The sequence below is a fragment of the Rhipicephalus microplus genome, chromosome 10 (assembly GCF_043290135.1).
Source record: "Rhipicephalus microplus isolate Deutch F79 chromosome 10, USDA_Rmic, whole genome shotgun sequence".
Classification (NCBI taxonomy): Eukaryota; Metazoa; Arthropoda; class Arachnida; order Ixodida; family Ixodidae; genus Rhipicephalus; species Rhipicephalus microplus.
Genome location: NC_134709.1, coordinates 83,946,784 through 83,972,222, shown reverse-complemented (window position 1 = coordinate 83,972,222; position 25,439 = coordinate 83,946,784). Strand labels below are relative to the sequence as shown.

The 25,439-nt window shown below is 48.2% G+C and overlaps 2 protein-coding genes across 2 annotated transcripts in view; both read right to left on the bottom strand.

Moving 5' to 3' along the window:
- Nucleotides 1-25,439, bottom strand: part of LOC119180783 (protein zyg-11 homolog B-like) — an 86,083-nt gene that overhangs the window by 22,153 nt on the left and 38,491 nt on the right. Inside the window, exons 9-16 of the mRNA XM_037431917.2 lie at nt 25,119-25,172; nt 24,045-24,155; nt 22,611-22,752; nt 19,924-19,994; nt 19,142-19,189; nt 17,502-17,569; nt 4,332-4,461; nt 2,660-2,712 (exon numbers count right to left, since the gene is read on the bottom strand). Coding sequence (XP_037287814.2) covers nt 2,660-2,712; nt 4,332-4,461; nt 17,502-17,569; nt 19,142-19,189; nt 19,924-19,994; nt 22,611-22,752; nt 24,045-24,155; nt 25,119-25,172 — 677 coding nt within the window. The remainder of the gene's footprint in view (nt 1-2,659; nt 2,713-4,331; nt 4,462-17,501; nt 17,570-19,141; nt 19,190-19,923; nt 19,995-22,610; nt 22,753-24,044; nt 24,156-25,118; nt 25,173-25,439) is intronic.
- On the bottom strand, nt 14,434-16,288 carry LOC119162806 (uncharacterized). Its single transcript, XM_037414825.2, has one exon. The coding sequence runs from the start codon at nt 15,370-15,372 to the stop codon at nt 14,434-14,436; it is 939 nt and encodes a 312-aa protein (XP_037270722.2). The 5' UTR covers nt 15,373-16,288.

Sequence of the window (25,439 nt, the reverse complement as noted above, 5' to 3'; positions counted from 1 at the left end):
AGACGAAAAAAAAAAACAATTCTGTTTGCCTTGTGTGGGACGCTATGAGCTGAGAGCTCAGTTCAAATAACCGGCCGCTACATCTAGATTTAGACGACTTGCACAAGGACTTACATTGGTTGTAAATATGCTGTGTTTAAAACTTTATTTCACAAGGAGTGTGATTTTCTTAGTTTTGGGCAGGACACGCCATAGCTTGGCTGTGAACTCTGCACTGGGCTTTAAGGAAATTCGGTCCAAACGCACAAGGTATAATAAGTGGATTGATTGCAAGATGGCAGTGAACGTTGGACAGCATATGTGTTGTGTGTGGTGAAACGCGCACTTATCTGCAGTTTTTTCATTACGGGAAAAAACTTTTCGAAAGGGGGGCTTTGTGATGTGATTGCGCGCGTTTAAAAAGTGCGCCACTCCATCAGCCAGAAGAAGATGAAGATAACGCTCGGTTGTGGCACGTGTGGGCGTGAAAATTTTGCTTCAATGAGGTCCTTCCACGGAGATTTCAAGGCCCAATGGCTGGGTACCACGAAAGTACAGAATCTCCAATCGGGACGAGACAAGTGGGCCAGAGCGGCAGGAGAAGCCTGAGCAGAGCAGATCAAGGGTAGTTCAAGAAGACGGGGCAAGCGGAAGGTCGTCACCGGACCGGGCGCTGAAGATGGGCCGTCGGGCGTCAGACCCGAGCCTGCAGGACTTCGACCGGCCGGGGCCTCCTGCTGTCGTGTTCCCGCTCGAGAGCACCGTGGCCATCCGGTCCTGAACTCCTTCCTAGGACCGGCGGACTTTGATTTCAACAGGCGAGCAACAGCCGTCGGGCTACGGGCCTGAGCTGTGCGCCCAGCTGCTTGGCCAGGTTGACCCTGGTTCGCTGACGCGTCGCCACCAGCCTGCGTTCTCTCGTCACCGACGGTTCCACAGTCCTAAAGCCAGGCAGACGTGGCCGAGTCGGGACAGAGTGAAGAAGGTGGCCAGGGCGCGGGAGTGGCGGCCAGCAGAGCTCCTGCATCGAGGTCCCAGCGGGCTCCCACCTGGACACTAAGCTTCTTCTCGTCACCTGACGTGGGCCAGGCTTGTTCTGGTCTTCTGGCGTTGGCCAAGAAACGTCTCCGGCTTCGTGTGCGAGCTGCGGTTGCCGAACGCCGAAAGGTCACTGACTTCGACCAGCCCGACGCATCCTGCCGTGCCAGTCAACCACGTGAGCGTCTCAAGCTAATCACCATTCTTTACCTACTGCGCAAGTGCGTCTTCACCATTACTCGGTCGCATCAGTTGCAAGCCCCGCATCCCCGCTGTCGTCGTTTACGTGAGTGCGTCCATGCATTGGTAGCACAGCTTTCGCTGCAAGCACCTCTTCCAGCTATGTCGTGACAAAGTTTATTTTGAACTGAACATTTATGTAATGCACTGTTCACGTCTTTAGCCGTTTGGTCTTTTTGCCAACCTCTTTCTAGTTATGTATGCTTTGTTCTTTGTCTGCTATTTGTTATTTAGGGGTTTGTAAATATATTGACTGTTGGAGATTTGGGTGGGAGCAAATGGTCTCGTCAGCTCATTTCCCGATGATGGTTATGTCGTCGGTGGTTTTTGCTTTTACACGAACCTACACGAGTGCATGCCCGTTAAACGGCCTCGTGACACGGTCCTAAGTAGACATAGTCTTTTACAACTTCTAGAGCACTATTACCTATCTCGAAGCACTGTTCTCGTCCAAGGTTGTTGTACATTACTTTCGTTTTCTGCAGATTACGTTTAAGACCTACCTTTCTGCTCTCCTTGTCTAACTCCGTAATCATGAGTTTCAATTCGTTCCCTGAATTACTCAGCAATGCAACGTCCTCAACGAAGCACAGGTTACCAAGGTACTCTGCATTAACTCCTATCCCTTACTCTTCCCATACTAGGCCTCTGAACGTGCATATATATATACCCATAGAGGGTATATATGTGTATTTAAATGTAGGAGTGTCAGTCAGTGCCGCCTGCTGCCTATAAGGTCAAAGGTCGCAGGTTCACTCCTTGCTGGCGGTAAGTTATCTTTTCGTCCACTTTTCTTTCTTCACATTTACATTACAACTACTTCTAATAATATTCCCTATACTTCTCTAGGTATCACTGTCTATTCATTCTCATTAAAACATAAGATGGCATCACTGCCAATATGGCACATACCGATTCCCGACTGTACAACATTATCGGAAAAGGACTGAAGAAAAGCCATAACAAGCCTAAATTTCCAAGGCCAGGAGATATGCACAACAATTTTTTTTCATGCTTGTGCACCGAGAAAAGCGTTGCAAGAAAAAAGTAGCAATCGCAGTCATTCACATGCGCTGTGAAATCCATTTCACATCTTTTTTTCATACTAATCTAGAGATGGGAGCACTTCTGTTATATTAAGCGCACATAATTAAAGGGATTATCGGGCAGTGTTCCATTCTCAACTGGGTCTCTTGTTCCCACAATAAAAAAATGCTAATCGGTATGTGCCAAATATGCCAGACATTAGAGCATCAACATTATTCTAAGATAAAGCGAATCCACACAGTATTAGAGTTCCCATTTAACAAATTTTGTAGCAAGCCTCACAAACAGGGAGAAGTGCTACCCAGCCTCCACAACTACGGGCTGTGATCTTTCAAATTGGGATGGAGCTGCTCACCTGTAGGCCACCATTTCAGTTTCCGGGCTCTTCCAGCCTTGAACCACTTCACCCTGTAACAGACACAAGACAATCTAGATAGATTCTGCCCAAAAATCACGCTGTCAAAGCAGGATAAATTTTGTACAGTGTGCAACAGGTGTCGTTTATTTAATGGGACACTAAAAACAAACATTAAATCGATGTTGATTGCTGAAATAGTGATTCAGAAACCTTATATTGCTAGTTTTGTATTAAGGAAGTGCTTATTTTGATATAATATCAAGTTTTAGAAGCTCGCACTGTGTTAGGGCACTTCAAAAACCCCTGAAAGCCGTCTGTCTCACGTCAATGTTGCAGTGCACAACGTTGTCCGGCTTTACTGCGCTGCCACCGACACTAGTAGCAGCACAGCGAAAGTAGCCAAAAAATTTTCTGCCATGGCCTCCGAGATGGCAGGCGTGCTTGGTTCAATTGAGCTCCAATAGATGGCACCAGCTGTCCAGTTTAACCAGGCGAAAATGGAACTTTTGAACCACTCGCACCATTCCCCATAGTAACCAGCAGCAGTTCTTTTTTCTATAACTCAAACAAAAACAAACAAGCAGCCTTTTATTACGCCCCTTCATGCACAGAAGGTTCTCTTCTTTATCGCATTACTATTGGTTAACTGTAGTCTTCTTTCTCCTTCTTTCTTCCTTCATTTCCTCTATGCAAGAAGCAGGCAGGCGTTGTGCTCCTATAGGTGGCAGATGTGAGCGTGTTCCCTCCCTATTTACTCTATATTCGTGGTTTTCTATGTACTCTGACCAAATATTATTAATAATAATAATAATAATATTAATAATTGTGCTCGGTCTCTCACCGAATTGGAATCCGTTCCAAAACATCCCACTCATGGGGCCCGTCAAGAGATACATTTAGCTTAATTTCTCGCTAAGTAGAGAACTGCCGTTGATAATACTAGTGCCGTTTTAGACGTCATAAATTGAGCTTTCACTATGACATAAACTATTTACCTTTAGCGTCCCTTTAATACTGCTGCCTAGTCGTCATATACTCTCCTCCGGGGCAGTGTGTACGATTGTACACATCAACTTTCGAGGTGCTTCACGCCACAGAGTGTTTCTTCATATGGCTTAAAATGCAGTGTGCATATTTGTACAGCCTTTTTGAGTGGATGAATAGCAGTCAATCATTTTTATCGTGCTGTGTACTGCTGCAGTAATGACTTTTCTGGAGGCACTACCATGATTGGCGATCGTTTGATGGGCTGCTCTCCAGGACCAAGGGCATTATTAGATGCGAAGCAGCTCTTTGATTAGCCTGTGTAACGCTGTCCGTCCGTGTCTTCGTGCCAACAAACCGCACCGCGCTTCCCTCGCCGCAGGTGTTGGGGCAATGCCAAGTAGGTGAAGCCTTGCCTCAAAGTGCACGGTGACATCACTCTCTCCCTCGCCTGTCGCGCGCTCTCCACATGTAATCTCTCTCTCGCTTTTCCCTCTCCACTGCTCGCAATGTTTGAGGGCACATCGATTGAACACTTTTTCGGCTCATTTGTCAGCGATGGAGAGGACACCGGAAAGCAAAGCTTTTTCGCCCGCCGAAACATGCGCCGAAGCGATTTGGTCTAACCTGGCCGTCGCTGACGTTTCGGGTTTCAAGTGCGCCAGACTTTGGATCCTAAACTCACCAGCTCCTTGAGCATGTCCTTGAGGCTGACGCATTCTACATTCCAGTGCTCGGGCCCGTCACTCGCCAGGTGTGCCACGATGCCAGCTGCAAAGTAGCTCACGTCGATCTGGGTCGAGTGCAACAAGTTCCTGCATTTAAAATAAACACAAAAAACTTTTCACCTTTGCATAACTCGTTCAAAAACACCTGTTCATTTTGCTTATAACTTTGGCTCATGATAACTAATGAAATGTCTTCTAATTTACACATGGACAATGTATGTTCTGCCTTTCACTGTGTTTTATAAAACATAAACTTAGAAATTCTCCTTGTAGCATAAAACTACACAAAGGTACTTTACGTACATGAGACATTTACGTACAGGTGCCCCTTTACTAAATTTAACATCAAAAACTTGAAGCAGTACAAAAAGGCTGTTAGGCTTGCTCATTCTAAATTTAAAATTACAGACTCACTGACTGAACTCATGACTACTAACAACATTGAAACACTTGCATTACGACGATAAAAGAACCACCATAACTTTCTCTATCTTCTTGTTAATCTGGGTGCATATCTGTCTTCTTTATCCACTAGGCATCCATACCATCATCATGCCCATTCTTTAACCTCATATTTTGTCCTGTTATCTGTTATGCATTCTGATAGTATGTGTTTTTTGTTTATATTCTGCCTCTTGTAACTGCCCTGCTTGGACCAGTTCTTGGTCTGCGTTTGCAGTATTCAATAATTAAATAAAATAAAATAAATCACATTTGTAGCACATTCTTCATTATATGCATTTTTAATAATTATCAATGCATTCGTCGAAGTGCACTGTTCAAAATTGTAAAAAAAAAATCAACTTCCCCAAACATGGTTTCATGTATTGCTGACCAGACTCATTCTGTACAGAGAAAATTACACCAGTTTAAAGGAAGCCTTAAGGGGAAGGTTCAGTTGAGCCACAATATAACAAAGCAGTATGGACATGATAAATTAACTCGTTATAATATCCAATAATAATTTTACCTGTACAGATATAAATCAGCACAAAGAAAATGACAACCTCGCTTACATGAAGATCCTATATACTATAAAAACGAATTATGCTAGGCTTTAAAGCCATTATAAACGAGATTATCTTTATCCGTCTCCTAGTAGCACTTAAGCTAGGCACACAAAAAGATGAGAAGGTGCTTTAACAACAGAACAAAGTTCATTTTACAAAGCAGGCCTGCATTCGCATTTATCCTTTCCAACTGTTTCCTTTTTATAGCCGATGTCACAGCGCTGTTATACAAACAATAAATGTGATTGTAATGAAATGTGGCCAGCCAAAGTTCATATTTAAAGTCGACGTCCGATTTCCCGGACCCTCAAGGGACCGCGAAAATGTCCGGAAAATTGGGCAGTCTGGAAAAACGAATGCACGTGAAAACGCACCTTTTTTTTGTAGGTTATTTTGCTGACGAAGAGGGTAACGGCCGGAGTACAAGATTCCCATTGCAATTCAACCAATGCATCGTTTAGGTGGCTCTGAAAAGAACCGTTTATAAAAAAAATCCGCAGGCCAGAGCTACCTCATAGGTCAGCACTTGGGTGCAAAGAAGTCACCTATTTTCTTTAGTATGGCGTTCCGCTTGCCCGCGATGAAGTCTTCCTCGCTTTCAGTCAACGTCATGTTGCCGCTAAACACCAATGACAGTTTAATCAGTGCTCGCGTCAACTCTGAGCTCATTGGTTGTGTAGGAGATGGCTCTTCATTCTCGGTGTCAGAGTCATTCGAATCCTCCGTAACGTGACGAATTATTTTGTTATCGGTCAAGCCTGCACATAGCTCGAGGTCTTAGCGTCGGCGAACTCCTTAAAGGCTATCCCACATGGAATCGACTTGCCGGCAGCGCGCAGTTCGTCGAAGGCAACATCCGCGGTGGCAGTTGGTCAGCCACGCTGTCCACTTGAGGCGAGACGGCCGTCTCGGCGTCAAGTCTGAAGCCCGCGTGGCTAAAACAATTCCACAGAGTCTCTTGCGTAACTGCCTTCCACGATTCTGATAGCATGCCGACGGCAGACCTGAGGTTGACAGCGTAGCTTTTCTCGTTGCCAAATCAGGGCACCATGCAGCTGAGCACGCATGATTTGTAATGGTGCTTCAAGTTCCAAATCACGCCTTGGTCCATCGGCTACAGGATTGCTGTGGTGTTCGACGGCAGAAATTCAATCTGTATAGCTTTTAGGTCCTTGTTGTAGCCATGCACAGCGCAGTTATCCACAAACAGCAGAACTCTTCAATTTTGCTGCTCGAACCATCTGTCCAGCTTGTGCACGTACGCTTCGAATAACTGCTGCGTTACCCACGCTTTCTTGTTAACTTCATAGAGAACAGAGTCACTGCCCCCTTAAAACATCGAACAGAGTCACTGCCCCCTTAAAACATCTTCGATGCTTCGACTTGCCTATTACTAGTAATGGAAGCTTCTCGCTGCTTGACATGTTGCTGCCAACGAGGACAATGAGCCGCTCCCTGCTGTGCTTGCTGCCGTGGCAGGGGTCACCAGAAAATGCAAGCCTTTTCTCTGGCAGCAGCTTGTAGAACAGTCCAGTTTCATCGCAGTTGAAAATATCATTAGGTGGAAACTGCTGAAGCAAGGGCTGCAGCTTTTCATCCCGATATTCAGCGACAACGGAATCGTCGACGGCACCGCTTCCCCGCACATCTTCCTTCAAGTCATTGCAGCTCTTGAAATTGCGAAGCCATCATCCATCGCTGAACTTAAAGTCCTTCATGCCCATCTGAAGCACCAAAACCTCCACGTTTTGCTTCAGGATGTCACCTGACACCGGGATTTTCTTGGCCATCATGGCACTAAGCCACATGACGAGCGCTTCCTCGAGCTTCAGGTAAACGCCCTGGCTTCTTTCCCGCCCCGGTTGATTTGGCAGCCACTTCCAAGATCTTCGCCTTGTTTTTGATGAAGTCTGAAACAGTTCGCTTCGAAATTCCGAGCTCCCTCCCCACCTCTGCCTGCCTCCGGCTGCGTTAGACCAGTTCAATGATGGTGGCTGTCTTCTCCATAGTGAGCCTACGAGGGGACTTTGTGCGCTTTGAAGGCACGGATGAAGACGAAGGAGCAGTCGGTTCCATCGCTGTAAACGGCAAATTCGCTCGACCAAAAGCGCAGTGCGACACAGCTAGGACATCAGTGGATGCTGAAGGTGAGGAAATGTGAAGATAGCGCGTAGCAGAAAACGATCGACCGCAGACATGACCGCAGAGCTGAGAAAACAACACGTGAACGAACACAGCAAGGTTTGGCTTGGCTAAGCTACTAAGCTACGGCTGCCAACGGATCGACACAAGCGGTTTCGAGGTTACGGCAGCCGCGGCGTGGTGCCGTAACCTTGAAACCGCTTGTGTCGATCCGTTGGCAGCCGTAGCTTAGTAGCTTAGTGATGCTGACCATACCTGCGATGCGAGTATGGCGGGTTAGAGAATATGAAAACAACCAAATTACGGTATCGGTGATGACTTTGGGTCGGCAGTTAACAGTAAAAAGTCCGGGAAATCGGATGCCGAAGGCTATAAGCGTCCGGAATTTCAGATTTTTTTATTACATTGACTCTATGGGGAACTTGACGGTGCCACAGATGAGTCCGGGAAATCGGGCATGTCCAGAATTTTAAGCTTCCGGGAAATCGAACGTCGACTGTAGTTCACACCAAAAATCGCCACTATACCAGTGTTTATTAAAATGAGTTTCATCGATAGCTACCATTCCGCACTTCAAATTCACATGAATGGCTAATTGCCCCGTTTATACAACCTTCGAATAGGTTTGAATACATTTTCTTACATTTGAAAACAAGAGCTGAATTATAACAAGTGTGAGAAGTATAATCTTAATTTAGGGTCTCTATAGTTTCACAGAGATTGTCTAATCACTGTTAAAAAAACTAAAATCCGAAATAAGCATCAGTTCTGGAAACTGCATTTGTTCGACTTATGCACCTGAAGCACGTAAATTTAGCATATGTGAGCTTACAGTTTCCACAAAATTATGATACTATTACATTGAGAGCATGCCAACACCCTGAAGATCGCAGGGCATTCAAGCTAGGAAAAGAGGGCGCACAGCAACTAGTTAAGACCAACTGCTCGCAACAACCAATGACATAATGCATCTACCAACATCACATCACACTAACATTTCCAGCAAGTGAGCGACTGACACCGATGTTCAAGCACGCAGTCACCAGTCGGCGTTCTTGTGGCCTACGTACGAGACCACGCTGTTTTCTAATAATGTTAATTGAGGGGGCACATCCCAAAACCAGAGACTCTGTAGTAAAGGGCTCTGGAAACTTTTACCATTTGGGGTTCTTTAACGTGCACCTATATCTAAGTATGTGGGCCTCGAGCATTTTCACCTCAATACGACTTTCAGCGTAAGACAATGGTAGCTAGACGATTTAGTTTTTCACCTTCATAGCGTAATACAGGCTAGTAACACCACAAGTATTACACGAGCGCCGGTGAGATTTGCTTCAAGTTCTGTACTCCTACCAAGACCAGTGGAGCATTGACATAACAGATAAAATGACTGCAACCTATGGTGACCCCGCTACTAACTGCAGCGGACGATCACCGCGGGTTCACGCTTAGCGAGCCACAGGGCCGCTACTCCGTTTACTCGCGTGTAGCGCACAGCTCCGCGCGCGCTCAACTATAAGGCGTTTAGCGCGGCGCGGCAAATAGACAGTGTTCTAATGCAAAAATACACAACACTTTATTGCCTCTGGCGGCACCCCGAACAACAGTACAACGTCCGCTCCCGGGACGCGGGTAGCAAAGGCACCCGCACGCGGACGTTCACAATAAGGGGAAAACCGCGAGCACGTCGCAGCTCACAATGGCGAGCTTTGACACGCCGGTCGGGAAAAGGTCCCTCGCGGCTATGCTGCGCACTCTCACGATGGCCAATGGGCCTGGTCGCGAGCGTTAGGGCTAACCTCGTACGCGTAGGCCTACGGCAAGTGCGGCTCGTTGTGGTACGACCACTTCAAGCACTAGGCACCGCTGTGGGCTTAGCGTACGCTACCGAAGCTAGCACTCGAGTAAACACGCCTGCCGAGGTGCCCAAGGCCCCCCCAGGCAGGCTACAGTCCGGCGATTCCCAAAGGGGACGCGGACGAAGGAAAACACGTGCTTACCCGGCGCCGACCACGGAGAAGAGGGCGCTCCCTCGGCGCGCGCGTACCACGTGCCGTGCCCGCACGTGGCGCCATCTATCGCCACGCGTCGTTATCAGAGCAGGAAAAGCAAAAGGGTGTGGCCGTGCAGCGGAATGCCCGCGAAATGGTCGCAGGCGCGCCTCAGATCCCCACATCCTCCTCTCCTTAATTCACCCTATATACTGGTCTGCAAAGGCAGCCGGTCGTCGCCCATGCATACAAAGGCGTCATGCAATGGGCAACAGCTAGCCTCAGCCTCGCTCTGCAACTGCTGCTGAAGAAAAAAAATAAAACAACACAAGAATACACTTGAGAAATACAATGGCTCCGCGGAAGAGGGGTAACCGGAGTTCATGATGCTCACGCAAGAGCGCGTCCACGGCTCGGAGGGGCAGCGTCACGTAATGTTTGACTTGGGTGACTGCGTGGGTGCGAGAGTGCAAGGGGAGGGTTCTGGTTGAGGCCCTCATGCGAGGAACGGGATCACCTTCGTCTCGTCGATGTTGACGACAGCCGTGCGAGTCCGACGAACGCCGCCTCGGTGGAGGTTCGGATGAACCTCGCAGCGACAGCCGGCCCTTCTGCTGGAATAATGGTCGCCAAATCCACTGGCTGCGAGGCGTCCTGCGGCGTCGGTCGAGTCGTGCACAGCGTCTGCGACAGCTGGCCTCGTGCAGGAGCCTTGATAGAAAGGCCAGCAGAGCTTATCAGCGACGGTCGGGAGCAGGGCGCAACCAGGCTGCCTAACGACCGCAGGCCTCCGAACACCTCCAGAGTGCAAGGGTGGTGTAGGGGTCGGTGACTTCTTAAGTTGTTGCCACACGCACACACACATGCACACACACCTCCGATGGTCGAGTCTCTCCAAACGCGCACCGCAAAGGAAGTGCAGAGTGTCCTTTGTCCCTCTCCCCACGCTAAAGCACCAATTCACAATCCCCTCCTCCAGCGAGAAGAAGAAAAAAGAAAACACGGAAAAAACATCAAGTAAACAACAACACTCAAATGACAATCAGCAGCAGTAACTGAGCGGAACCGACTTCTTTGCACGCACTGGCTGTAAAGAAGTTTGCTAACTGAGACTAGACAGTATAAATGAGGGCCTTCGGTTGCGGAAATAGGCCCGCCGTCCGGCACGAAATCACTAAGGTGACTGCTTCCTCAGATTATACCAGTGCGTGGTCCGAATGCGGTCCGCCGCGCCGGGTGTGCGCCGTTGCTTGCGCGAAGAGCCACTGGGCGCTGGTGCAGGCTCGTCAGACCTTGACGCAAAGGCTTTCAGGTCTGCGATGTGGGCACGGCTGAGTTTTCCCGAAAGCGGGTCCTTCAGCAAGTACGCGATGGAGTCGAAGCTTTCTCCACTCGGTACGGACCAAGCCACTTTGGAGCAAGCGAAGTTGAGAAACCCTTGCTCGCGTTGCTAAGAGCGTGGTTGCGCTTCAGGACAAGGTCACCTACTTTAAATGAAAGGTGGCGACGTTTTCGGTCGTACTGGGCCTTTTGCTCGGCCCTGGCCGATGCCAAACTCTGCCTCGCTCTACTGAGAGCTCCACAAAGCCTGTCCCGAAGTGTGGAAGCGTAAGTAAAACAGTCTGCCGGTTCTTCCTCGTCTCCGAGCTGGCATTGCATGACACTGGTCACCGAATTTGCCAACTCCCTTCCGAAATTAAGGAAGGCGGGAGAGAAACCAGTAGAGCGGCTCTCGGATGTTCGGATTGCAAACGCGAGTTCACTCAAATGGTCTGCCCAGTCCTTTTGACATTCGGCAAAGGCCGCCAACATCGGTTTGAGCGTACGATTGGTTCGCTCCGTCGAATTGGACTGGGGATGGTAGGGCGAAGTGGTGCAGTGATCTATTCCTAGGGAACGGCACGTATCACCAAACACCTGAGCGGTGAAATACGACGCATTGTCCGTGATCAATCTTTTCGGAAAGCCGAACCAACAAAACACTTCCTGTAGCCTCTCTAGCACCGCTCGCGCTGTCACTTTCCGCAGCCGAAACAGCTCCACCCATTTGGAAAAATGATCAACAACTACCATCAGATGTATGAACCCCTGCTTACTCTTGGGGGACGGCCCCATTAGATCGCAAGTGGCTACTTGCCACGGACGCTCACTGACAATCGGTTTCATCAAGCCGGGCGGCTTGCCACCCTTGATTTCACCGTTTGACAGACGTGGCAGGAACGGCAATAGCGAAAAATGTCACGCTTCATGCCAAGCCAAGTCACAACCTTGCTCAGTTTCGCAAAAACTTTAGAGCCACTCAGGTGACCGGCAATGGGCTCATCGTGAGAGGCTCGCAACAGTGCGCCTTTCAGACTTTTGGGCACAACCACCTTAAACAGGTCCACTGACTCCTCATCGGTGGCTATGTATTTCAGCAGGAGTCCATCATGGTCTAGCAAGTATGTATCCGCGGGGGACCCAGCGACACACGCCGGTTCCCGTCCCCCTGCGCCCGTCGCACTATCAGCAGCGTCTCGGCGCTCGTCTCTCTGAGACCGTCGCTCAACTCGCGACAAAACGGATCATCTTGCTGGGCCTTCAGTAACTCTTGTCTGCTGAAAGCGATTCCCATTCTCCCAAAGGGAAGCTTGGTTTCGTTCCCACTCAGGACTGCAGCCATCGCCTCCGCTCGCATTGGCGTCACGGGTTCGCTTCCCCTTCGCTCCCCCTCTCGCCCGCTTCGCGGCGTACTGCTTGCCTGGCCCGTGGAAAGGGTTTGCTTGTCGGCGCACTCTCCCTTTTCTCCACTTGGCGGCTCCGCCGCCGTTCTGCCCGCGCCGCTTGCTTGCGCAAAGGTACCGCTAGCGGTTGTCGCACCGGGATTCAGGCTCCTGGTAGACACTGGGGCACGAGATAGCGCGTCAGCTACCACGTTAGTGCTCCCCTTCTGATACTGCACTGAAAAGTCATAATGCTGTATTAGGAGAGCCCAGCGCGCTAGCCTGCCTGCAGGCTCACGGAGCTGCATCAGCCAGCTAAGCGCGCTGTGATCTGTTTGCACCACAAATTTTGTCCCATCAAGGTAGACATCAAACTTCCGCAGTGAAAACACGATGGCGAGACACTCCCTCTCGGTCACGGAATAATTCCTTTCTGCGGGTATCAATGAGCGGCTGGCAAAGGCCAGCGGCTGCAACACACCATCGTATTCCTGTAGGAGAACTGCTCCTAATCCCAGATCGCTTGCGTCAGTCTGGACAACAAACGGTCTGGTCAGGTCGGGGAGCTTGAGCTGCGCCGTCTCCACAATAGCGCTAGAGAGACGGCAAAACGCCTCTTGCTGCTCAGGTCCCCATTGCCACTCATCTGACTTACCCAAGAGCTTGGTCAAGGGCGCCTGCACTCGGGCACAGGACGGAATGAACGACCGGTAAAAATTGGCCATTCCGAGAAAGCGGTGCAGGCCGCGTATGTGCTTGGGCGCGGGGAAATCGAGGATTGCTCGAAGTTTCTCCCGATCAGGCTCAACGGAGCCTTCGCCCAGCGTGAAGCCAAGTAACTGAACTCGGGTTTGCGCTAGTTGGGCCTTTGCGGGATTTAACGTCATCCCGGCGGCTCTCACCCTCTCGAGCACATCGGCAATGTGGGCCAAGTGTTCTTCGAAGGTTCGTGAATAAATCACGATGTCGTCGAGGTAGCACATGCAGTAAGACCACTTTGCTTCTCCGAGGACGCGGTCCATGAGTCTCTGAAAAGTCGCAGGAGCATTGCAAAGACCAAAGGGCGTACGAGTGAATTCAAATAACCCTCTGTGGGACGTGAACGCGGTCTTGCACCGGTCACGCTCATCCATCCGGACCTGTAGGTAACCTTTGGAGGCATCTAATGTGGTAAAATACCGCGCAGTGCCGAGGTTTCCTACGATGGAGCTAATCGTGGGGAGCGGATAGGCATCCTTACGAGTCACTCCGTTCAGACGGCGGTAGTCTACGCACAGGCGATGACTGCCATCTTTCTTAGGCACGAACTTAATTGGAGACGCCCAGGCGCTGGACGAACGGCGAACAATGCCAGCTGAAAGCATCTCGTCCAGCAAGCCGTCAATTACCTGCCTTTTGGCCTGGCTGACGGGCCTGGGGTTGCACTTCAAAGGAAGCGCGTCGCCAGTTTCGATCGAATGGCTCACCAAATCGGTACAGCCGGGTTGATCGGTGAAGAGCTCATCGTATTCGCGTAACAATGCCGACAGACGAGCCTTCTGTGTATCATTCAATTGAGTCGCACAGGCGATCAAAGGATGCGGAGCCTCTTCGTGTCGTGCCGCTCGATCCCGATGGGGATTTTGAGCCGACGAGTGCATAGCGCAGGGGCCTGCCCCCGAAGTTTGCACGTGACACGGTTTCGACGCTTCAACTGCACAGGCAACAGAAAGCGCCGGTGGGCTGATGAACGGCTTTAGCTCGGAAAAAGGTCCGTCGCGATAGCCTCCATTCGCAATGTCCACTACGATACCGGTTTTTCGGAGAAAGTCCCGGCCGAGAATCACAGGAACACTGAGCCCTGGAAGATGAACGAAATGCGCGCGTCTCATTCGGCCTCCCCATCTGACAGTCAACCTCGCGGCGCCCGCCGACTGGGCCACGCCTTTCGCGAGGGTGAATGTCGTTCGGCTGTCCCGCAAGCGCACCGAGCGCTTCTGCAAGTGGGACAACACCTCTTCGCCAAACAACGAAGCGCTTGCGCCCGTGTCCAGCAACGCCAGGAATTTGCGACCGACAATGGTGACCAAAATAAACGGCACGTGCGCACCAGACAGACTGCTTGCCCGATACGCAGAGGGGAGAAGCAAGGGTTCGGCCGCTCGTGCTTTCACGAACGGCCCACGCTCCCGTTTCGCTGCCTCACAGGAGGCACAAACGCGGAGCACTCCCTCGCTATGTGCCCTCGTTGATGGCAGCGGAAGCAGCGCACTCCATCGCGGTCCCTTTCCCGAGACGGAGCAGCTTCGAGCTGCCGGGGTCGGTTCGCCGCGTGATCAAAGGAACCGCTCTGACGACCGTTCCAGCGATGATGCGCTGGGTCGGATTTCGTCCCTGCTCGCGCACGTCGAGTTGCGATGCAGCACCGGCTGCACGCCTCCCGTACATGTAGGGATCTAAAGCTCGATCACTTATCTCCCACGTGCGCCCACCTGTAGCGGTAGCCGCAAAGGCAGCTCTGGCGGGTTGTTGCCGCTGAGGAAGGGCCATGGCCCCTCCCCACGCGCAGCGCGGTACGACGGCCTCGCTGGCTGGCGGTGGCGGGCGACAGGAACGCGCGGCGAGAATGTCGCCTTGGATGCGCTTTGCTTCGACGGCCAATTCCTCCAAATCACGGAAGCGACTGCCGCGCAGGTATGCCGAAAGGGTCGGGTGTGCCTGCCTAATCACCCGTTCGACGCGCTCCTCGTTCGAGGCTCTGGGCTCAGCGATAGAAAAAAGGTCTTCCATAGCGCGTACGTACTCCTGAAGCGACTCATCAGGAGCTTGTGTGCGGAGCTCGAGCTCGCGCCGCATCCTACTCTCGTAGTCAGCGGGTAAGAATTCGCGCAGGAAGGCCGCGTGGAAGTCATCGAGGGTTGCTACTCCGTGGCCGGAAAGCCGATGCCACCTGGCCGCCGTGTCAGCCAGTGCAGCCGGGACGACGCGTCCGAGCACTTCCTGGTCGTCTAGACCCATGGCTCTCTGATAACGTGTGAGGGAGTCCAGGTAATCTCTTGCACTTTGCAGATCACCATACCCACTGTAGGTCGGAACGGCCAACATGACAGCGGGATGAGGGCGTTTCGAAACAGCCGAAAGCGTTTGGACTGCCCCCGTGAGTGCCTGAATCATTTGGGCGGCATTTTGCAGCAGCGTCTGTGCACCCGCTTCAAAGGAAGCTGTTGGTGCATTAGCGGCACGGGCGAGCGATGGGGAACTGTCTCCCAGCTCGATAAGCGGCGCGGTTTCAAAATGAATACCGGCCGTCGCGACTTTGGGGAGCGCCTGTTTTTCACAGCCGACTCTTGGGGCAGCTTCACATGAAAATGCTAGGCCGCTTGCGGCTAGCGGTGCAGGCGCGTGCTCGAAATGAGCTTGGCTGCTAGGTTGCGTAGCAGCCAGCGGGCAAAATTCGGCAACCGCTGAGGCCGCGGTGCCGATCTACGCCCCTGAAGCTCCACTGAGAGCCGTTTCGGAGCGCTGTGACATGGAACTGCCATGCATTCCAAAGGGAGCAGTAGTAGTCCAATTTGCCCTTGTGCACTGTTCGGGTTGGGCTATGGCCCCAGACCCAAAACACGCTACCTCTCCAGTGGGAGCTGATACGTAGCGCCTCGTGTCATCCCGACTGGGGCTTGTGACAAGTGAGGGTGCGTGATTGTGATGCTCAAGGGGGGCACTGGCCCTGTTCTCGAGCAATGCGGTATCTGCTAAAAGCGTCAGCGGACAGAACTCACGCGGAGCAGACATAACGCGGGTAAACGCGGCGAGCCTGATTCGCAAAGGCGGGCTGACTCGGCTAAGACTAATCAAAGGCTTAATGAGCCTTTGATACTGCGTTGGGCGCCAGTATGGTGACCCCGCTACTAACTGCAGCGGACGATCACTGCTGGTTCACGCTTAGCGAGCAACAGGGCCGCTACTCCGTTTACTCGCGTGTAGCGCACCGCTCCGCGCGCGCTCAACTATAAGGCGTTTAGCGCGGCACGGCAAATAGACAGTGTTCTAATGCAAAAATACACAACACTTTATTGCCTCTGGCGGCACCCCGAACAACAGTACAACGTCCGCTCCCGGGACGCGGGTAGCAAAGGCACCCGCACGCGGACGTTCACAATAAGGGGAAAACCGCGAGCACGTCGCAGCTGGCAATGGCGAGCTTTGACACGCCGGTCGGGAAAAGGTCCCTCGCGGCTATGCTGCACACTTTCACGATGGCCAATGGGCTTGGTCGCGAGCGTTACGGCTAACCTCGTACGCGTAGGTCTACGGCAAGTGCGGCTCGTTGTGGTACGACCACTTCAAGCACTAGGCACCGCTGTGGGCTTACCGTACGCTACCGAAGCTAGCACTCGAGTAAACACGCCTGCCGAGGTGCCCAAGGCCACCCCAGGCAGGCTACAGTCCGGCGATTCCCAAAGGGGACGCGGACGAAGGAAAACACGTGCTTACCCGGCGCCGACGACGGAGAAAAGAGCGCTCCCTCGGCGCACGCGTACCGCCTGCCGTGCCCGCAGGTGGCGTTATCTATCGCCAAGCATCGTTATCAGAGCAGGAAAAGCAAAAGGGTGTGGCCGTGCGGCGGAATGCCCGCGAAATGGTCGCAGGCCCGCCTCAGATCCCCACAAACCTAACCTAACCTAACCCACCATTTTTGATTGTATCTGCCATCTCTTTCATTTCAGATCTTTCCACAATTCAAACGAGTCCCAATGCAGAAGCAAAGTTTTTTTAAATGAATTTACGTAAGGAGTTTCTCGCAATAACTTAGAGAATGCACTGCCACTGCGATGCTGTACTATGCACAGAAATCCTAGAAAGCATTAAATTTAGACTGTCATAGTTCACGAAAAAGCATGATCAGTGTCTGGCTGGCAGCGTTCCTTGGGTCACAATGACTCATTTTGTATTGAAGCAGCATTTAAGCTGCTTCAGTACAACACAAGCGAACGAGATTCGTTTATGAGTTTTAGTCTTGGGAAAGCTGGATTTGCACAGCTGAATCTACATTTTAGGCTATGCTTTGTTCAACGCCAGCCAACACAAGCCCTCCCCACTTTGCCATTTAGGCACAGCATGCCAAACTCGCATAACGCATAAATGGTGGTGGTACATTTTCATCTGGGCATTACTGCGAGAAACTCGAAGGGTTTTAAGAGTGAACCCCGCCTTTTCAAACCCTCATTTTATGCTACAGTCAATGCGGCCTCCTGAATTGACCAAAAATATCTAAACGAGAGCAGCGACAACTCCACACTCACCGCAAGATACACATGAGGTTGTCCTTCATTAGGTCGCTCCGCAAGCTGGGCACCTCAGCAATGTTGTTCTGAAAGAATAAAAAAAATTCACTCAATCAAAGAAAGTTTGTACAGAAATTTTATTTTAGCTGCCAACTTTTAAAGTGACTAAAGTGAGTAGATGAAACGCGCTATTTCTTTACATTTCATGTTTTACGTTTCATGCCACTTATCCAATGTGAAATTAACAGAAGAATATCTGAATCCATAAATGTCATGTTGAGAGAATGCTGTGGACCTATGGCGGCTGAATCAGGGAATCATCACTTAACAGGGCACGCCACCATCTTCCACTATAATCGGGGACAACTTTCTGTGGCAATGAAGAAAAAGCTGTGTGGGCGGAGCTACTACTCCTGTACTCCTCCGCGAAGCAGTCCGGTTCGACTCGCGTTTGGAATGACAGCCATGTTCAAGTAATTCCACTGCACACAATTTGATACGTCTGCTTACACAGCCATTTGAGAGTGAAGTTCGACACAAGCTCCTTCGGCGAGTCGTCGGATTAGCAAAAAGGCATCGCGCGCTCACCTAAAGACCAAGACGCCATTTCGACTGTGAGGTGTACGTAAAACGTGCGACGTTTTGAGACGCCCAAAAAACGCGAAATGACTCTTCAGAAAGCAACAACAAATAATGATATCTCCTCGGTGCGTGCAGCGTCCTTTTATAAACGGCATCTAGTTGAAAATAATGTTGCTCTTTTTTACTATTTTCACGCGGCAAACACAAACGCATTTGTGGCACTATTTTTAACAGCGGTGGCACATGCCCACTTTGGCTCCGCAGCCTTCCCTTCATTGCCATAGAAAGTTGTCCCCAAGTATAACATCTATTGTTCAACCCTCTGCTAACCACTTGAGACGCACATATTTTACTTTAAACATTTATCCTCTATAAAGAAGTCATGGTCACAGAGGGCATATTCAGTAGCCACACACAGTATAAACTCAATAAACCGACACCCAAGCTCTATTTACTGTGTAAAAGGTGCATTTGATGACAGTGGCCAAATGACAAAACCATCCAAATTAGATGCAGTCATTACGTTTAAACAGTATAATTCAATGAAAAAATAAAGTGGTGTTGCCAATGTACCGATCCCATGTGACAAAACCAATTTCAAAGATGTGCTTGGAATCAACAGCACGTAATTTGACCATTTTACCCCTGCTACCTCCAGCTGGCACAAGTGGTTTCCTAACCAGCCTCTACTGCTGGATTGTAAAAAAAAATAGTTGCGGCAGCAGTGAAATTTCAATATGTCGAAATTGTGAACTAGCACATTTTGTAACTTTAATTATACAGTGTTCCATGAATGAGAAGCAATAAAATGATAAATACTTTGTTACTTAGAGAACTTTTTTATACTGGAGCTTTCTATACACAGGTTTAACTGTGACTGCTATTACAGTTGTATCAAGCACAGAAAGATAATCCGCTTACATTTTCCTACAATCAGTTCTACCTTAAGTGCAACGTAAAAAAAGTTCGTGGTGCTGACACAGCAGTTGTAATGATGGTCTAGGCCTGGCCATTTCATGCAAAAAATGGCAAAACGTGTCACAATTCTTTAAAGAGAGCCTTGTCGCGTGACTTACCACAAGACCAAGGACCTTGGTTTCTACGGCACTTTCCCCAAGGAACAGCTGCGTAAAGAAGGAGGGGTCGCACTCAATGCCAACGTAATCATCAAGCACATACATACTGTACTTACAGTAGTAGTACAGCGATGACTCATCAAAATCAAATTGTAATTCTGCCCACGAATCACCAAAGATAAGCCCAGGCAGGTAACTATGTCAGAACAGGCATGACCCCACCCTTTTACGCAAGCCTGATAGGATTTCGATGTCATGCCCATTTGTGAATGTATTCTATTCCAAACCTGTATTCTATTCTTCAACCTCGATATGCCAAATCCGTATGTAAAAATATATGAGTTACAACAAAGTAAATAATACTCCTGCAACAGACCATGTTGGGAATATACCTTTACAACAAATGTTCGAGTACTATAACAAACTTACTTTCGTATAAGATGCCGCAAGTTTGTTATAATTAGGTTTGAGTGTAGTTACAGCCTTTTTATATATTCAAGTTTGCAGTAAGCATCTAATCGGAAGTGTTTAAAATACATACAGCCCGTTCAAAACATCACCCCTTCTGCCATCGCAACAACTGCATACGGCATGCCTGAACAGCTTGTTTAATGGAGTGCTAGCTCCATAATCATTAAAAAGTTCCTCTTGTAACAACTTCGGCTCGAGCGTAGCGCAGCAAGTGCTGGTTCAGATATCGTTTTTACATTCATTCTCGTACAGCTTGTTCAACTGTCAAGTCAACTCAAGCGTGTGACAGATGCCAGTGCAGCATCGCTCACCTCAAGAACATTAAGGAAAAGCTCCATGCCTCCCTTGGACAAGAACACCGAGCACGTCTTGGGCGACTCATCTGCACAGTCGAGACAAGAAGATCAATCGCCAAAACGAGATTCTCTAGTTGAAAATCACTGAAAAGTGGGGACGGGCGAATAGCAAATTTTAGGCTTCGTCGAATAATTTCAAACTGTTCAAATACATATATCACATGGTTCAAATAGTCTGAGCAGTATTAATCGCATATTATAAAGAGAAACGAGCATTTTTGTCAGAATTTAACTGCCTTACATAGTATTTAAAATAATTGCGAGCTTGACTAAGCTGGGAAGCTTAGTAAAACTCACAAAAGCTTTTTTTCTTTTCGAGCCTTCTACTTCCTGAAATTGTAAAATAAGTTAATTGATTGATTGGTCAGTTGATTGATTGATTGATTGATTTGAAAATACGCGAGTGCGATCGCCCCATTTTGATTCGAAAAGAAGGGGCAGCAACACTGAATAGCAGTAAGGCTTGAAGAGCAGTTGATTGCAAGTCATGAGAGGTAAATACATTTCACAAGTGGTGAGTGGTAAATATTGTCCAGTCACATTAACGTGACCACCACGCACTTTTGACGTCAATGTTAAACAACCAATCACAGAAGGCAGGTGGCATAGCAATGCAGTGGAGCGCATGTAAAGAGTGTGTGAGAGATTTGGGAAACACTGCAATTGCTGGCGTAATTCGGAAACGGAGCGTTCTATTAGACATCTAACAGGGGCATTATCATTGCCTTTTGGGCCAAGGGTGGCATCATCTCCGAAATGGCCAAGTCTGACCTATTCGCGTGCCGCCACGATAAAAGCGTACTGTGCCTGGCAAAATAGGGCTTTTCAGTGACGTGGAAAATGTGGCGCACCATGGGTCACAGATGACATAGGTCAACGACAGCTGCGGAGATGCGTTCGGGTGAACAGACATGCCATTGTTAATCAACTGACCGCCCATATGAACTAAGGCGAAACCAGCAGTGTCTTCCAAACTATTCCGAAAATTTTGCTCGATTTTGCACACCACTATCGCAACTGGATGTCCACTGAGTGGTGACAGATGTCATTTTCCAATGAATAATGTTTTATGCTCCATCAGACAGATGAATGTTGGCTCATACGGCATGAACTGTATACATCATGTTTTAAAATTTACTTAATTCATAAACACCCATATACCACAGTTTCCAACTTCAGAAGTTGTTTAGGAGAAGGCACATAATATGCGCATAACATGCACAGTCTTGTATGTCGCCTCATGACAATACAGATTTGCCCTCGAGAAATGGCTTCATAACAATGCACTTCCACATTGCAGTGAATTTACCTTTACAGGGGCGTTATGTATGTTTGTTTATTTTTAAATACTTCAAAGTTTCCATTAACTTAAATTCAGGTCGAGGTGAATTCAAATACTATAATATTTCTTTCGATATTCTAAATGCTCAAATATACACCCATCCTTATGAAGAAGTGAGACCTTCCTTATTTTTATCATACTTGTCTCTGTCGTACTTGAAACAAAATCCGGCATTATTGTACACTACAGTCCACTGTAAAGGAAACACTCGAATGAGAACCTTTCACGTAGATGGTGTCCTAATGGCAAGTCGTCGTGAAAAGACTGATTGTGCATAGCACTAGTCTGTCAGAAAGAGTCACGACTGTCAACCACCAGTTGTCTAGTGCACATCTAAGCGACTATGCTTTTACGGGAGAGGCAACTTCGAACATGCTTTAAATGCAAGTGTTTTGTTCAACAGTGAACCTGATGGCACAATCTTGACAACACAAGCAGGGGCATGCTGGTTTGTAATCACGGAGAAACAGTTTAGGAAAGGAATAACAACTATCCTACACTGACCAACACGACAAAGACCAAGGGAAGAAGACCACAAGATAGCATTGATCTCGACACAATTTTCGTTGCATCTAGAAAATAAAGAACAATAAAGACGTGACAAAACAAGCTATGTTCTACCCCGTTTTAGATGCTATCAAAATCTAACATGCACTGCCAGCACAACCGAGAAGCTGTTCTACTTTTTGTATGTGTGTGTTCTCACCGTTGACACTACGATCATTTCTTTCAATATGTATTGGCCAGCACAAGAACATGAACAGGGCTCATAGATTAAAATAGACTATAGCAAAGTGATTTGGGTAATTTTCGTTCCACCATCTTCAGTTTATGTCATGTCGACAAAATTTTGACTCAAACAGCGGCATCGTAATAACTATTTGGGTTTAACATCCCAAAACCACAATATGGTTATGAGGGACACTCTATTGGAAGGCTCCGGAAATTTCAACAACTTCAGATTCTTTAATACGTAACTAAATCAAAGTACATGGGCCTCGAGCATTTCCCCGTCCATCGAAAATGCGACCGCCGTGGCCGAGCTTTGACCTCCCAACCTCGAACACTTGCACCAGAGCCAACATCGCCCTTAGAGTCCAGATTTACTGCGACCTGACACAGTTATCTCAAGCTACCAAGTGCGCAGGTTTCTATAGCAAATGTTGGTCCGTATTCAATCTGCCACCACTGAACACTGTTGCGCAACCTCATAATTGCGTTCCCGTTTCTAACAGACGTCAGAGGACATCACTCAGTGCAACAAGAACAGGACAGAGATTCCTTTCGTTGCAATCCTCACCCGTCAGATTCCAGAGGGCACTGAGCGTAAACTTCATCATGATGTCCACCTCACCAGCATACAGTTTGCTCTTGACAATGCGCAGCAAGCGTTCCATGTACTCTGGCTTGGCACCCAGGGACGATGTCTCCGAAGTTGAGATCTGCAGAACGATGGCGAACGTAAGGACCGAAATATTGAGGTGCAAGTTCCCTGCATATCATACACCTGCTGCCCGTCTTTCACTCGTTCTGGCGCGAAGATTTGGTGAGCCTACCAACACAACCACAAAGGCTCGGCAGCAAGAACATATTAAGCCTGCCATTCATTCGTCCTCAACTGACAAGACTTTAGAAAAAGCAATAATCTAACTTTCAACTTCATGTCGCCTCACATCAGTGCACAAAATTTCCTTCCGCCTAGGCCATAGAGCCACATCTTTTCAAGACTTATTACACAAAGCATGAACCAGTTGTGTTAGCATAACAGCAGCCCTTGTTACAACCTTTTTGCGGAAACATTCTTTCTGAGCAATTTGAAGCTTGTCAACACTCAAAAGGGGCCCTGAACCACACACCTGAAGCACATAAGGAGACAGTCTCAATATTAGTACATGACTCTTCTCGAATCACATGATATGAAAACACAGATTCCTTCACGAATGAGCAGAGTTGCAGAGACTCGTCACATGCTTCAACCACCTTTTCCTCTCCTCATAGCAAGTGTGCAGAAACCTACACAGGCAGGGGAACGACAACAGGGAAAGAAGATGCGTTTCTTCATCAGCAAATGCCATGACCTCGAGCCCTTCCTGTTCCCGTTCTTTGAACGCATGGCTGCAACTGCAAGCACGCCCGTGGTCACATGGCGGCATCTTGCGGCGGCCCATACTATAGCTACGCAGCTCACAGTGCTCAAATCAGGGAACAGCAGTTACTCTGGGTATATATTGCAGTAATTGGGTAGATGGTGTAAATTAAAGATATATGAAAGGGAGTGATATTTAGCCAGTTTTGACGATTCATTCCAAATTCCATGCCGCGTGCTACACTATAATGTTTGGCTTGTGTGTTTTCGGGAGCCTCGACTATTAAATGGCAAAGTATTTACACTATGCTCAAAAGGTGTTTCTGGGCCACTTTATGCATGTTTGCATCCATACACCAAAACTTATTTGAAGCATGTCCATTGCATGAGAAACACGAATCGGTAACTATGTATTTCAAGTATTACCCAAATTTAATACCCTAAATTCAACATTCTTGCTTGGTATAATTAGAAGTGTAGATATGCAAACAAATCTTCAGATGGAACTTTTTTGGGTCAACTCCTCTTAATGCTATTTGCTATAGAAATGAACAAATTCAGTTAGGTTCATCATGTTCAATTCAGTGAACAACATTCCACAGGTTAGGTGAAACAAGCTTGTCAGCAATGTTAGTGTAGTGCATTCACCTTGGCAGCCAGGATGGAACAGATGGCCACCGACATCCGGTTCATTGATGGGTCATCAAAGGCCAGCAGAGAGTCCATCACGAGCCGAGCGCAGTGGTACCGATCAAACGTCTGCGTGCCCAGAGGAACAAAGAAAGAATAAATGCAATTGCACTGCATTAGTCTATGCTTTTGCATTGGTTACCCGGTTCAAACAGTTAAAAATATCAGGGTTTCTGACAGCACCACCAATTTCCCCAGGTGGCTTAGCAGGCTCAAGTGTTACAATGCCAAGATCAAAGTCATGGGTTCCATTCTAGGCCGTGCAAATGTAAATCTAATGTCACGCACATCAATTTCAGCATGTAAATGTCACGACACATATGTTCCTGCTTCTAGCCGACAAGGCATAGCCCTATATATTCTTAAGATAACTGAATCATCAATGCATCAATTCTAAAACAAATGTTATAATAAGGCTCATGCAAATATACAAGCACTTTGAATTAATAGTAGTGTTTGAATTCGCTTCAACACAAATTTAAACTATTATAAATTTCGGATTATCCTAAATTAACGAAAAATTGCATATTATTCCACATATTCCCCCTGTGAAGGTGGCTTCAGTGCAGTGGCGTAAAACTATAGCTGCTTTTTTGCGAAGGTTAACTTTAAGGTTATGCAAACACACCTTCGCATCGATTCATCATTTTTTTAAGTCTACAAGCTTGTTATACAGGCTTACATGCTCCAAGTATAGCAAATTTAAAACATAATGTATTTTACCTGTTATCACTTGAATTTTACCGAAAGCCAAAGCCTGCAACTATTCAAAGTAGCTTCCGCTTCACTTTAGACCAAAGAGAATGACAGTTGCACATGCCTTGTTTGATTTTTTTAAAAATGTTGCTCAAGTTTATTGGGCCATGACAAATTTGCTCATTTTCTTTTTTATATCTGATACATGGTAGTCGAACTTGAGCTTAAATTATTCGACCAAATCATTATTTGCCTTGAATTGGCTTCGAACCTAAACTTAACCGTTCGCACACGCCTAGTTTCAGCACAAGTATTTCGGAATGAAATGCTACGTACCACATCCTGAAGGATCCGGTCGCTGCACAGCGTGAGCAGTGTGTTCTTCTGGAGCTGGTGGAGCAAAAAGACAATGTTTTACAAAACATGGCAATATTGCACAATTCGCACTGCTATTCACGCACTGCGGTGGCACCTAATTTTTCCATCATAATCTGCGTTAGGTGAGTTGATCCTTGTGTGTTCACAGACAAGCTGGCAAAATTTTAGCACATTTGGATGCGCCCCCAATTTATAATTGAACATTTTCATAAACACGCGGGCTGCCCGAGAGCCGGGCTTCATGATGCACTCGGAACAGATTCGAAACGAGCGACTAGA

Bases quoted from the DNA above. Each gene is read 5' to 3' on its own strand.
- LOC119162806 (XM_037414825.2), bottom strand. From the start codon at position 15,372: ATGATTCAGGCACTCACGGGGGCAGTCCAAACGCTTTCGGCTGTTTCG.